Raw genomic sequence first — 14,731 nt, forward strand, 5'->3', positions numbered from 1 at the left:
TTATTGTGCTTGATTTTTCCTTTAAATTAGACATGTAATACAATAGAGAGAGCAGATTGAAAGAATGAATTAGAGATTGCGTTTGGTTGAAGCCGGGTGGCTGTGCATGTGCAACCCCCCCCCCCCAAAAAAATCTTCGCAATCCCTCTTTCTCCCTTCTATTTCCTCTTCTTCTGTCCTCTTTCCTTTTCCTGTAATTTTCTTTGCTGAAGGCCTTTGCTGGGCAGTACTACTTGGTAGGGAAGAGAAGCTTACCAAACCTTCATACCAGGTTGCGTGAGCCTGAGATTCTAGGAGAAGGTTGCACTTCCCTAGGCAACCCAAACTGATTTCAGAACTTCCTCTCATCTCAGTTGCAGGCTTGGGCATAACATCATAGCAAGGCTCAGTTTCGGAACTCTCAAACTCTTGATTTGTTGGCTGCTTAGGGAAACCCTCACTTACCCTTGAAAGAGCAGTATTGAGTTATGATTCTCCAGCCCAATTTCTAGGTCAATCAGAAGTCCTACGAAGGAGTTATCTCGTCTTGACTCCAACCAGTTCTCCGCGGTTCTGTTCTTTGCAAAGAAGAAGACAACCTCGCATCACTATTCTCCTTTTTAACATAATTACTCCTCGTCATTTATTCTAGCCTCTCTATGCTTTACCAACCCTTCCAAGTTTTTCCCCTTACAAATTCTCCATTATATCCTTTCTATTGAGTGACCCCATAGCACCTAAAGAATTTTGTTAATTACCGAGTTGCCAACTCTATTGAAATCTTTGGTTTATGTATGGAATTGCCATTATTAACTTCAATCGAGTCACTCATTAGTTGGGTGGGCCCCTAAGCAAACGCAATAGGGTTAGTCCGGCCCGGATTCAACATCAATTGGTATATGTAATCTCAAGATCACAGATAAGTGTTTGGTCACATATTCTATTAGTGGATTTGAGGATACAGTCCAATGCGACATCCTCTCTCTGAAGGTGTGCCATATCCTTCTTGAAAGACAGTGGTTGTTTGATAAGAAAGTATAGCATTGCGACTATGCCAACCATGGTTCGAAATTTCGCCGAGAGTAAGGGGGTGTGGGTTGTGTCAATACACCTGAGAGAGAGTACAGATGAGATCACCAACCCAAAATCCCCCCGAGATAACGGCGAACGTAAGAGTGCCCAAAAAGTACGGGAAGAGGGAAAGGACCGCCCCCAAAAAAATCAACTTCCCCCTTTTTGAGAGCTACCCGTTCGAGTTAAAAGAGCAGACAAAATCGATAAGAGAGGTCGTCAGGCACACGGGGGACTAGAACCTAAAAGCGTCAAATAGGGCACTAAAGAGGGCCCTTTATATCTAAGGGGGACCCGAGACAAAACATCCAACGAAATGAAAAAGTATAATGTTTCGGTCGAAATTTCGGTATCTCGCCTAAATTTCATGAAACATTTCAATATCTCGCCAAAATGTTACAACCCATATGGTATTTATACATCACATCGTGAGTCAAAATTTTGACTCCAACTCGACTGTAACTTCACAAAATCAGTGCATTACCAAGTTGTTTGCCACATCATCACATCTATTCTATTGAAGATCACTCCAAGTAGAAGATCTACACATTTCCAAGCCTTAGAAAGGTTTATCACTTTCCCCAAAACTATTTTTTTTTTTTTTAATAGTTACATAAATACATGTTGGTTAGGGCTAGATTCGTGATATGTTAGACACTAGAGGCCGATCTCTGACCTCATGGAGTCCAAAAAAAAAAAAAAATTGTTAGGGCTAGATTTTTTATATATTAGACACCAGGCCGTCATAGTTCTTTCCAGTAGATAGTCATCATGATTAGTATTTTATAACTAATATGTTTGGGACTTGGGATATTGCCATTTGGGACTTTGGGGTTACAGATTAAGACAGGAGTGGAGGACTTTAGTTGGAACTTGGGAGTTAGGGAGTTGCATACTATATTACTCTAGCACTCTAAAATATTAGTTAATTAATGTTAAAGCATGTTTTGATCATGGCTTGGATGCATTATTTACTTGTTTTACCATCATATTATATCTTGTTCTAGCAATATTTCATAAAATCTCCAGAACAGTTCGACAATTGCTGCCAAACAAGGGTGCAACTCTAAAACACTAAAACACTGCCATGTTTTAGTATTTTTTGCAAATTTAAGTTCTAAGCATGTTTTTTAACCTTAAAACAAGTTCCCCACCAAGTTTCAGGTCATAATATGACCGTTTGACTACCGAAACAGGTAACCGAGTCAAAAAAAAATGTAACTCATCGAGATCTCGCCGATATTTAAACCATCAAAATATCGAAACGAAACGAGATTACGAACCTTGATGCCAACACCTATGCTTTCAAACATGGCAATAAGACTATGAAGTTTTATCCCGCCAAAGATCTCCCCAAAATTAAGCTCAAGAAGATGGTGGGATCGTTCCTCATTCAGCATATTATTTCAGACAGTCACCTCCATCCTTCACCCAACTTGCCAGGGTCGAGTTCTTTTCAGAGGAGGAGAGTTGATGCAGATACAAATGCACTTGATTGGTCAAACCATCATGACCGGCTTTGGAATCCAAGCCCAAGAGGAACGGGTCCAACAAGGGTTCGAAGTCATTTATTTAGTAGTTTAGTAGTTTATTTATTTATAGGGAAATTTACATCCACCACCCCTCGCCTTTGCCCCAATTAAATCACCCCCCTCTCGTTTCATTTTTTACATTTAAATCCAAAAAACTAAAACCATTTCACTGGCGTTAGTTTCGAATTTAAAAATACCTAACTACCCTTCCTACCTATTTTACCCTTTTAACACCTTTTGAACCTTAAAAAAATCCCAAAATCCCAACCCTAACTGAACGTTACCTTCTCCAACGAAGGAGAGGTGCTCTTCCTTCCGGGAGACTCCGGTGAAAACAAATACCCATAAATCTAGGATTTTGATGATTTCAGATTCAGATTCTCAAGCATACAAAAGCAACACGACCCAAAACGCAAAAAAAGAAACAGAGACACAGATAGATACCAACAATAACCACCATCCATACATCACTTGGGTGTATCTATCCTTGAGCCACCTAAAGCTCTTCCTCAAGGAACCCTTCACCTTCCCTTCCACAGAATAGAACTTGTAGCTAGAAACCCTCTTCTTCCTCTACAGCTCAGGATCATTAAAGCTCCAACCTATTGAGGACCTAACACTGCTCTTGGCTTTCTTGACCTTCACCTCTTTGCCCGTTTGGGTTTGTGGTACAGAAGAAGAGACATAAGAACTACTGTAAGATCTAAAATCATGCATACCATTATAGCAATGGATCTTCCTCCATGGTAGTTCTCTATTTGCATCCTCCCATCCCCATATGACTTAGATCTGTAATCTTCCATGATTACAGACAGAAGAAAGATGGAAAGATGTGAAAAACTTCCGAGTTTGAAACGGAAGTGGAGGAAAAGAGAAAAGAGAGACACGGAAGAAATCCAGCCCCTTGTTTCGCCAAAACAACTTGATGTTCGTCGGACCTTCTCTCCAGTGAGGAATCGCAGACCAAGTTGGAAACCCTAAGCCCCAAAGTGTTTGCTCTTCCATAGGTTGTAGAAATAAAGAAAGGTATTCTGGGGATTTAAAAAAATTGGGTTCAAGTTGACGGAAAAACCTCAAACCAGTGAAACGGTGTTAGTTTTTTGGGTTTAAATGTAAAAATTGAAACGAGAAGGGGGTGATGTAATTGGGACAAAGGCGAGGGGTGGTGGATGTGAATTTTCCTTATTTATATCCTTTATTTCCAAAGTTGAGTACATAGGAGTTAGAGTCAGTTTAGGATCTGTTTCCTTTTAGTGCTTGTTTACTAGTTTAGACTAGTTTCTATTTCAGTTGGTTTTCTTTTCTATATTTTATTTTCCTATGAATTGCTTGTAACCAATGGAGAACTCAGATTTGAACTTGAATAACGAATTGGGTGAGTTGGTTGAGCTCTACATGAGTGTGTGCTTCCCCTCTTTCCTCCCTGCAACTCTGATTCCTTCTCTTTCCCTACCGGCCCTCCATCAGAAGTCTTCTAGAAACTTGGCTGAGCTATTAGACTGAGAATTAATTTCTATTTTCTGTTCTTAGCGTCTATTTTTACAAGTTAGGAAAGTTTCTTACTCGTAAGCAAGTCTAAGGGATCATACCTACATTACAACTATGGATTGACCGCCTACTTTACACACAAGTTTTAAGATTTGAATACAATTGATGCTGCTTTTTCCTCAGTGTGGATTTACTCGTTGACTGAGGTGGATCCCTTGGGTTCTAAGGGTGGATAGGGCTTTGCTGGTGAATTTCTATGTTTCTGTTCTTCACTCTCAGTTCTCTTCTCTGCCAGCATTCACGGGTCAGTATTCTTCTTTTTCCAGCAATTCCAGTTATTCACCCTAAGAAAAGACATACCAAAAAACATGCTTGCCATGGGGAGGGGGGATAGAGACACCAAATTGGAAGAGCCAGTACCAAGACCACATAATTAGCCAAGGTAACAGCCACTAGGAGGTACGCCACTTGACATATTTCAAATTCAACCAGACTCCACAGATAACAAATGAAACTATTCCAAACAAATATGGAAAAAAAAAAAAAAAAAGATTTACCTCAGATTCCTCAATCTTTGTCAGAAGAATTCTCAAATCACTGGCCTTACGCCCAGATTCTCCAAATCCCACAACAGGATAATTTACAAGCCCTTCCTCCAGCATATTTAGCTATGCCAAAACAAATGCAAGAAAGATATACTGATGTCAAATTTATTACTGAATAGTCCAAGATTCCGTATCACAAATTAACAATTTAAGAAAATATACCTGCCTCTTTTGCCACCGCACATAAGCTTTCTTGTCAGAAAACTCCGTTCGCGAGATACAGTGCAACAGTTCAAGCGGAACCAAAAGAGTATCCATTCTCTTTCCTGCTTTACCTACAAGAGCATTAACCAGACCTTGCCTTGTTCTCACATCCATTGACTCTGAAATCTGTGGAAAACATTTTCCAAATCAAAAGGATAAATGACAATTCTAAACTTTACTCTAAACTGGCAGCAAGGTTAACAGTGATACTGACAGATATGAAGGAATTAAAATAAAATAAGAAATTTCAACAGAAAAAAAAAAATGAAATGAAAAGAAAGCATACAGCATTATATTTCACAAATCTATACTGCCCTACTCACCATATGTATCTTACATTCAGAAAATTTTGTGTCACCGAATGTGAGAATAATGTGTCAGACATGGTTTCAAATGAAAGTTACTTACAAAAAAAATGTATATGTATTTTCTGTTTTTAATTAAATCAAATTCTTTGTTCTGATAAGATATTATAGCAAACTTTCATCTGTTATCCATCCCCAATTGTTCCCCGCAAAAGCAACATTCATGAATAAACTATTAAACAGCAAACTTGCCCGAAAGAAGTCAATAAATGGTGTAATGGCTTCTCATTGCCACAAACCATGCCAAATCTGAGAATATGCACTATACAATAAAAATACAAGAACATAACCATGCTACAGGAGACCATGCTCATATCAAGAGGTAACCCATGCCACTAAATTTAGGAAAATGAGCAGTTTCAACAGAAAAAAAGTGAGAATAGATCTGAAATAGAGCATTCTAGAGGATAACAGAACACAGAAGAAGGGAACTGAAACTAAAAACAAGTAAACATGCCTCTAGCTGGATGCGCATGGTCTCCAGCAGACCAGCTAACCCTGGGGAACGCTGAGATTGGGGGACAACATTGTCGCTCTTGCTACGAGCAAGCTTCCTCAACAATCTGGATTTTTTGTCTTTCTTTTTTTCCTTCGATGGCACAATTAGGCCCCTGTACACTTAAATTATAAGAACTCAACATGCAAAAAGGGTAAATATTTACCCAAAAAAATCCATGGAACCATTCAAGTGAAGACACTACCAAGAACATAGAAGCATACCCCGAAGCCCCAACAGAAGCCAAAAGAACTTCATATGCTGTTTCACGGAGGTCATCATCACTAACACCTGCAAACATTTATGGTTTATACTCACAAGACTGGAATTAATATTATGAGACCATCCAATTCATGAGAAAGAAAGGAGCAGTAGTGTAACATCAATAGCTGAGAAGAGTAAATGTGAACGAAAAAATACTGACGGAACCCATGAGAAGGAATCAAAAGGAGCAAGATGAACTTGTTAAAAGGACAAGGAGAACATAAAATGGATGTAGTTCAATAATAAGCTAGAAATAACATGCAGAATACAAGTGCAAATATTTCAAATTAAAGAAGCATAGTAAATAATCCTGATATGTGTAAGAAAAAGAAAACCCCAGTAGATAGGTGAATATATAAATTTCATATTCCGCTACCAAAAAGAATGTAATCTAGTCAAATCACTACTGTGATACTTGCACAAATTTTCTTCTCATAATGCATTTAACATAGTAAAAAACTTCACTTCATGAGTATCCCAGTATATTTCATAAACATATGTACCAGTTGCAAAAGGAGGCAATCCTAAGACAATATCACTAGCATTATATGGATTCCGTCTTGAAACCCTTAGGCTGTTAACTTCCTCTTCATCATCATCATCATCATCCTCAAAATCCTCAATGTCATCCACAGTTAGTTCCTGAAGCTGTGTAGATTGAAAGGACTGAGATTTTGATAGGTGCGAGTTTGACACGATAGGTGAAGGTGTGTAGACAGGAACAGGTGGTGGTGCCCTCCTTGGGGGTGAACCTGAAGGCTCAGGACTCGTAACCAAAAAGAATTCACCTGCCGAACCTGCATTATTCTGACAAAACATAACAGTTTGCAGATAAGTTGTTAACATGAGAAGTATACTCAAAAGCCATCTAAACAAAATCCCAAAGAGAAGCATAGAACAGACCATAGACACAGTTAAGGAACAGTTAAAAATAATATTTGCTAAGATACAAGAAAACCAAACATATTCCCCATGGATATGAGAAACCATACTGACATAAAGGAATGGACAAACGGAAGGGCTCATTCATTTAAATAGTTAGTATCATATATGCAAATTTACACAATAATAACAGCATAACTATAATATCAAGACCCATTAGTGTCGGAAGTGGATGATTGATATTATGCAGTATAACCACTTTGGCGCTTCAGAAACAATCTTGCTTAAAATATAAAATTGGTTATATTTTTTGTCCATAATATTTCACAAGTCTTTGTTTCCATAGTCTCAACACTTACAACTACCTTAGGTAAATTATTCCTAGACCTATTACTTAAAATTCAAGATATCACCAAGTACATAAAAGTAGAGGTAATTCACAACAAGAGCACCCGGCAAGTCAAAGGAAATTCAATGCAGATCAACCGAAAACCTCCTTTTTCTTTTCATTTCCTCGTTTTCTTTAACTTTGTCATGTTAAAGAAGATAAATTTGTTAAGCATTACTCCAAGGGAGAGGGTGGCATGTGACCCTTGGAAAAAACTAAGCCCAGAAAAGGGCCAAAGACTATTATGGAGAGAAAACATAGAACAGAAGAAAAACATCACAATCAGTCCTTAGAATTGTATATCGTCTTAAAGCCAGATCCATAAGTTTGGGTTTGCAAAAATGATCTTAAACTAGAGCCCGAAGAAATTTTCTTTGGAGAGGTGAATCAAGGTCTCAATGGATTTCATTTTGGTCAATCACCTCCTTATTCATTGTGCCTCTATAAGAGTACTTTTGGTTCATTACGCCATTTCCTAGCCTTATATTGTCAGCCCCCTGAAAATGTTATTGACTCATTCCAATAGTTAGTTCTTTCATATAGATTTTCTATTCCTAACTGCATTGGTTGTGGTAGCGAGAATACTGCATCACAAAGGACGGGTAGATAAGGAATGGAAATATCACTATCCCTGCCGCTCCATTTACAACATGGGAGAAAATTCTGCATTAAACCCATTACTTGGTTGATTTTCTTCAGCGAAGGGGTAGAAAAATTTTCTAAACCATTTTAATTAGGCTCAACCAGTTTGGCAGGAAGAATATTCTAAAGCTAGTAACTCATTTATTTCCGAACCTACTTATTTACTACCCTATTATTTGATTTGGTAATCCATCATATGGAATAAGCGAAGAGTCAAATATTTTGGTAATTCCTCATGGGGGGTGATCCAAGATAATTTTTTAATCAGAACTCCTAATTTTTGTTCATACCTTGTCGTAATAATATCTCAAAGGCCAGCAACAATAACTTGATATATCTACTATAGGACCCTTACTAGAATTCTTTCTGGCATCTAATAAAATTCTTAAGGAAAATGGTTCCAAACAAGGTAACTTAGAATGAGTTTCAACAAGGTAAATATTATAATCAAACAAGGCACTATCCGAGGAGGATAAGTTTCATAAGAAATTGCCCTTCGTATCCAATTGGTTATCTGCTTTGAAGGAGCACGGGAAACCAATATTTTTTATGAAATGTATCAGCTGACTCCACTTTACCCTGCTAACAGATCCAATCTGCGTTTATGTTTGAAGTGTCAATTCTGTACACAATAGGGTACCACCTTCCACTCACAAACTAAACATACAACATTAATTATCAAAAAGTTTACAAAACAGAACAACATTATAGTCTCTCGCAAACTTCCCCATAAAGTCCTTCAAAGAACTCAAAGTAAGAACAATTGAGTGAACATGTCAAGAATAACTAATACACAATGTGTCAGAAAATATAAACCGAATCATGGATTACCATGGATGGGAAGCCAATACCATCATGGTATGCTCTAATTGCGTCTGAAAGTTCAAGCATTTCACCTACATCAATAATAAAAAATAAAAAAAACACATTCAGATTGTGAAGCACAATCATAATTATTCCAATGGGATTTGAGTGGTAAAGATACTACATCACCTTTTTTAGCACAATTTAGGACATAATCAATACTGACTTGATCTAGGTCCACATCGTCTAATGAAACAGCACCAGGAGGCATTACGACCTTCTTGACCAAGTTGGCAGACAGGATAAAATTAAGAAGTACACGTCGATCACGACGATAACGTTGTAGAAGCTCAAAAGCATTTTCCCTGAATTTATCAATTCCAAAAATTAAATGAAAAAAAAAAAAAAAAGGAAAATCTTCAAGCTTCAAAAAAAAAAAAAAAAGATACATACTCGTCATCCATGGCAGCCAGAGGCTCCAACAGCAAGTCACTGATGATTCAATCAGATTAAAAGGCACACATATGCATGGATTGCTGTGCTTCCTGGAAATATACTGAAAGGGAAAAAATGCATAAAACAAAATTTCTTTTTTTTTTTTTTTTTTTTCTGGGTAAGCTACACACAATTTCATATCAAAACCATAGCTCATTTCTGCGACAACAGAACAATCTCTAACGCCAACAATTATAGAATTCACACACTACTAGAAAGACACTCAACATTCATCCCAGTCCAAAATCACCAATAACATTAGCCTGAACAATAAACATAATGCACCGAAAATTTTTCAGATGGAACTCAACAACAGAACCATTAATCATATTCAACAGAAAACGGCAATCATTAAATTAAGAACAAAAACTAGATTAGGTAACTTCTTGCGCAACACTGAGATCTCGAAACTCTACAAATTATCCAACAGCCCTAAGCCAACAAAAGGGAGTATAGCCAAGAGAATTGACCAGTGCGGCACTAAAACCACACTCTATTTGACCAGAAATTTCAGACGACGCAGAGTTCTTTGAAACAGCAGAGGTGCAGATAAATCAAAATGCAGAAAAAATAGCATAAATTCAAGAAAAATAGTAGTCAATGAGAATGAAAAACCAGAAAAATTATATATAGAAATCACTGTAACAATGAGTACCTCCGAACAGCGCAAGCTCTTTGCTTTGTTTGGAGAAAGAGAGGTCACAGACGATGCGGAGATCCAACAATGGTGAGAGAGAAACCCAAGAATCACAGAGATCTAGGTAAGTAAGACCAATCAAGCCTCAACTGTCGGAGTCGGAGATTTGGACCGGTGGGCTTCTTACTTATCGTTTCTTTTCTTTTTTTCTTTTTTTTCTTTTTTTTTTTTTTATGATACTACACGACGAAACGAACACGGCATTGGGAACTACGGCGCGTGACCGTGTGAGTGGGGCCCATATTTCAATGGATCCCACTTAAGAAACTCTCGTGGGACCCACTCGTAGTTGGTGGGTCTGGGGCTATGTCACTGCTATCTGACCATTTTATTTCTACGAAGGTGAATTGAGTTGATTACCCCAAAAAAAAACCTTTATTAGAGTTGAGCAAGATTATTGCCTTTGGGAATTGGGAACAGCTCAGCGAGCTTTTTACTGATTGGATTATTTAGATATTTTGGTTTACAAAATTAACACACACACACATATATATATATATATATATATATCTCCTATATTGTGTACCATGCCAACATATTCTTACCCAATCAATTCAAATTTTTTTTGGGTTTAGGTATTCAATTATTGATATTCCTAAACCATGGAGGATGTTCATCCATCATCTTACAGTTCACAAATATCTTATAAGGTTTTAGTATCTATTCAAAATAACCTTCTGATACTTCTAGTGTGCATCTTAGGTCATGCGGTAAATGAATTTCCATTCACCATGGGTATGAGAAAGTTTAGACCTTCTAAGAAAAAGATTGCTATAATATTTGCTTTTGTTGGAGGGGGATTTTTGTTAGCTTCTCATCCATTAGATCTATTTTTAAAAGGAGTTTATTTGGCCCAACTATAACTACTAGAGGAAATTTGAAATTAGTCTCCCTACCAATCGAGGATGAGATTAAAAATGTTGCCTTTAGAATTGTTACTTATACAGACCCAAAGTCACGATGGTGTTTCTGGCATCTTCTACCAATATTGCTAGTACTCAGTCAAGGAGGACATTTGCTTATTTGTTTGCCAATTTTTTCAAACACAATGTCTTCCTTTGGGAACTAATCACGTCGTTGTCTCTTTTTCCTAATAATGATAAGGTTGTTCATGTTGATGACCTCTAATTGATTAGTTTGTGTACAATTATATATAATATCATATACTAAATTGTTAGCTAACCATCTAAAAGATTTTTTGGACAGATTCATTTCTCCTTGTCAACCATGGTTTGAGAAATTTCTGGCAATAGTATAATAGCTCACATCATCTTCCATTATCTTAAAGCTCATAAGGGAAAATGGCTCTTATGCTTGATGTGCCCAAAGCCCATGATTGGGCAGAATAGGGTTTCATGCACACCATTTTTTGAATCTATTGGATTCTGCCTCCTTTGGTGTGATATGATTTAATATTTAGTTTCATCTTGTTCATACATACTCAATTAAGTTAGTGGTGTTGAATTTATTGAACCTTCATGTGGCATTAAAGAGGGATGTTCTCTAAATCCCTGTTTGTTTATAATTATCATGGAAACTCTATCTTTTTATTTTTCTTTTTTTCGTAAGGTCATGTAAGCTCTATCTAGTTATTATTTATGCGTAAAGACATATATTTATTAGGGAATTTTTTTTTTTTTGAAAAATAAAATTTATTGAAAACTAAGAGTAATCAAGGTTAACAAAGTTGGCAATAATTCTACCAAAAACAAAGTTATCGATAACATCCCTTCGCATATATGACTACAATTAGCTAAGATTGTTGAGTTAAGAGTTACCGAATATATTTTGTCCATCTTCTTAGTACAAAATGAAGTTTTCTTTAGCAAGATTGGAGATCAAAGAGCAATGAAAAGAGCTCCCAAGGCCATGCATCTAATTCCGGTTGAAGCAACCAATTGACCATATTCATAGAGTCAGTCTGGATTTCGACTCTTTGTCCTTCCATTAACAATGCACCATAGACTCCTTCCTTGATCCCTCGAGCCTCGGCTTCTTGGGCTGAACCGGTTAAACCAAAAATCGCATGAGCAAGGGCAATTTGTTGGTTAGATATAAATATATATTAACAATTGCACATCCACCCTCTTTAGTAATGTGATCGAAATTTCCACCAGAAGGGATTATAGTTTGATATGTAAAAAAGAGAAGTTGTAGTAGAAGTCCAAAGAGAGGGAGGTTGGGGATCAGAATAAGGTAGATCCTGAAGTGCCATAGGAAGTCTGTGTGAGACTTGGACTAGTGATCGCATTTGCAATTAGAGAGAAGAGATATGGTGCCTGAAAATTATTAGTACAAACAAAAATTTTTGCCTCATCTAATTGAATGAAGTGATTATTGCACCAAAAAAAATAATATCTTTTATAGGAAATCCAGGCGTACTAGCAGCCCAAATTCTTTTGTAGAAGCTAAAAGATATGAAGAGTTGCCAGTTTGATTTTGGGGTAGAGGTACAAAATTGAAGCAGTCATCAGTGTGGAGGAAGGTCCTTAGCTTGGAAAGAGTAGGGATCATGGTTTGAGAACTCAGTATCGAGAATGGGATTGGTCAACGCCAATATCAATCCGAATTTCCTTGGATTGTACAGAAATACACCTGATTTTATGTTTTAAGTTCTTTTTTGACCATTTTATGCCTGGTTCATATCTATCCACCAATATGGTATCGGTCAAGAATCGCGATCGATCAAAATTAATACCAATTCGATCCCGCTAATATCGATCATTCCAATCTGATTCCTCAAACCATGGTAAGGATTCCACCCGTAAAGAATGTTGGATGAATTTTGAGACCCCATAATGTTTTCCAAGTTTTAAAGGGAGAAGAGGTGTTATGAGAGAGGTGTGGGAAGTGAGGAAGGAAGAAAAAAATCCCATATTTGGTATAAGGAATGAAGAGATTTTCATGGGATTGGTGGTAAAAGGTTTGGTCAAGATTGAACCTGCAATGTGATCAAATAATGATTCATCCCTATCGATGAGGAGGTCCTCCACTTTGTAGATGAAAGGGTGGGGATGAATTGAGGATGTGAGTCAGAAATTTTCTAATTTGGGAATCGAAGTATCATTCCAAATGTCTATGGAATGCTCATCATCAACCTTCCATGCTTCTCAGGTTGGGGAGGGTGGATTAAAGGCCATTCCAAATCCAAGAACCTCTAGGCGAGTTGTGGCTACGGGCAAGGCTATAATTAAAAAGGAAAATATTTAGATTTTAGAATCTTGCTCATAAGGAATCAGGCACAGAAATTAAGTATTACCCAAGTTTCATTAAGGACTTGTTTGTTTGATGGATAGAAGTGAAAAAAGTAGAAAAGGTGGAAAACTTGTACTTTTTCTCACAAACTACCAAAATATGAGTGTTTGTCAATGCAGTAATTATTGTTTGCTTATTTGGCAGTTAACTTTTCCCACCCCAAGTCACTTCCAAAGTAAGACTTCATGGAAAAGTTATTTTGTGTCTCTTATAGAATTCCACATCACTTCCATTTCTGTTAGCTTCATTAAAAATTACATATTCCATTTTTTTTTTTTTTTGTCAATTCAATCCACAACATGTAGGATCCACCCTTACAAGTTTTCTACTCCCTTTTATCCATCAAACGAATGGGGCCTAAGAGTGCTTTGTTGTGGATGTGGATTTACGAATGTCCAGCCCTCCCCCATGGCCTCCCTCACGCTTAGGGAACAAACAGAAGACCATAGAACGAGGTGGAGTCCATTACCGTCTTCCTTTTTTCCTTTCCAAAATGCTGCGTTGATGGGAAGGGAAACAAGTCATGAGGTTGTTTAAGATAGAGTTGATCACTGATTTTATCAAAATGGTTCGACCTTCTTTGAGTGAGGAAGTTGCTTTTCCAATCAAATACCTGGTTCCGCACACATTTGGTAAAGGTACTAGAGTTTAGATCCTTGGTGGAATATATCTGATCCAAGGTATTTGAAAAATTGGGTTCCATCTCTTTAATTCACAGGACATGTTTGATGGAATTCCTAAGGGAACTTGGTGTGTTACTATTAAATAGTACTACTCTTTGCAAAATTCATTTTTTTAACCAGAGAGGTATTCAAACTTCAAACAGAGACAAAATAGATTTTAAAGTAGTAACATCTTCCAATATAGCTTTGCAGAAAAGGAGGATATCATCAACAAACAAGAAATATGATAGACGAGATAAACATTCCAAGGACACCTTTGATGAATACCACTAGAAGGTTCAATTGAGTTGAAACAATTATCCTGGAGCTTGATGGAAAAATTGCAGACAAATAGCTTGCAAATCCTATCACACCGGTGATCATTAAATCTAAAAAATTCATAGATTGCACAGTTAAAGCCTCACTCTAATCTATTATAGGCTTTGGGCATGTCTAGCTTGAGCGCTAAGAATTGAACTTTGCCTCTCTTTTTCTTTAATAATGGAAGATTTCATGAGCAACGATTACATTATTTGAGATTTGTCTGCCTTCAACAGTCTGACATAGGGAAATGAAATTATTTAAAAAATATTTCAATCTATCTATTTAGCATTAATTTTATAAGAAACATTACACAGAATGATAGGCCGAAATCTTTCTACTAAAGAGGCACTCTCCTTTGTGGGGGATTAGGGTGAGGAGTGTGTGATTTACTTTAGGAGGCAAAAAATTGGATGAGAAAAATTCCTTAACAAAACTACAGATTTCAGGTTTAATCGTAACCCAACCATTTTAGTAAAAATGGTCAAAAAACCATCAACCCCTGGAGCTTTGAACGCACCCAAACTGAACATGAAATGTTTAATTTCTTCTTCAGTAGGTATGCTTGTAAGGGTAGTAAT

At 37.1% G+C, this 14,731-nt stretch overlaps 1 protein-coding gene and 1 pseudogene across 1 annotated transcript in view; both read right to left on the reverse strand.

The window, feature by feature from the left end:
• LOC122065104 (protein unc-13 homolog) overlaps positions 1-10,061 on the reverse strand; it is a 100,247-nt gene extending 90,186 nt beyond the window's left edge. Inside the window, exons 1-9 of the mRNA XM_042628908.1 lie at positions 9,871-10,061; positions 9,174-9,276; positions 8,910-9,085; positions 8,748-8,812; positions 6,508-6,811; positions 5,965-6,031; positions 5,702-5,855; positions 4,838-5,005; positions 4,628-4,738 (exon numbers count right to left, since the gene is read on the reverse strand). Coding sequence (XP_042484842.1) covers positions 4,628-4,738; positions 4,838-5,005; positions 5,702-5,855; positions 5,965-6,031; positions 6,508-6,811; positions 8,748-8,812; positions 8,910-9,085; positions 9,174-9,184 — 1,056 coding nt within the window. The 5' untranslated portion in view covers positions 9,185-9,276; positions 9,871-10,061. The remainder of the gene's footprint in view (positions 1-4,627; positions 4,739-4,837; positions 5,006-5,701; positions 5,856-5,964; positions 6,032-6,507; positions 6,812-8,747; positions 8,813-8,909; positions 9,086-9,173; positions 9,277-9,870) is intronic.
• Positions 2,763-4,613, reverse strand: LOC122065106 (annotated as a pseudogene).
• Positions 10,062-14,731: the final 4,670 nt, after the last annotated feature.

The sequence above is a fragment of the Macadamia integrifolia genome, unplaced genomic scaffold, assembly GCF_013358625.1.
Source record: "Macadamia integrifolia cultivar HAES 741 unplaced genomic scaffold, SCU_Mint_v3 scaffold188, whole genome shotgun sequence".
Classification (NCBI taxonomy): Eukaryota; Viridiplantae; Streptophyta; class Magnoliopsida; order Proteales; family Proteaceae; genus Macadamia; species Macadamia integrifolia.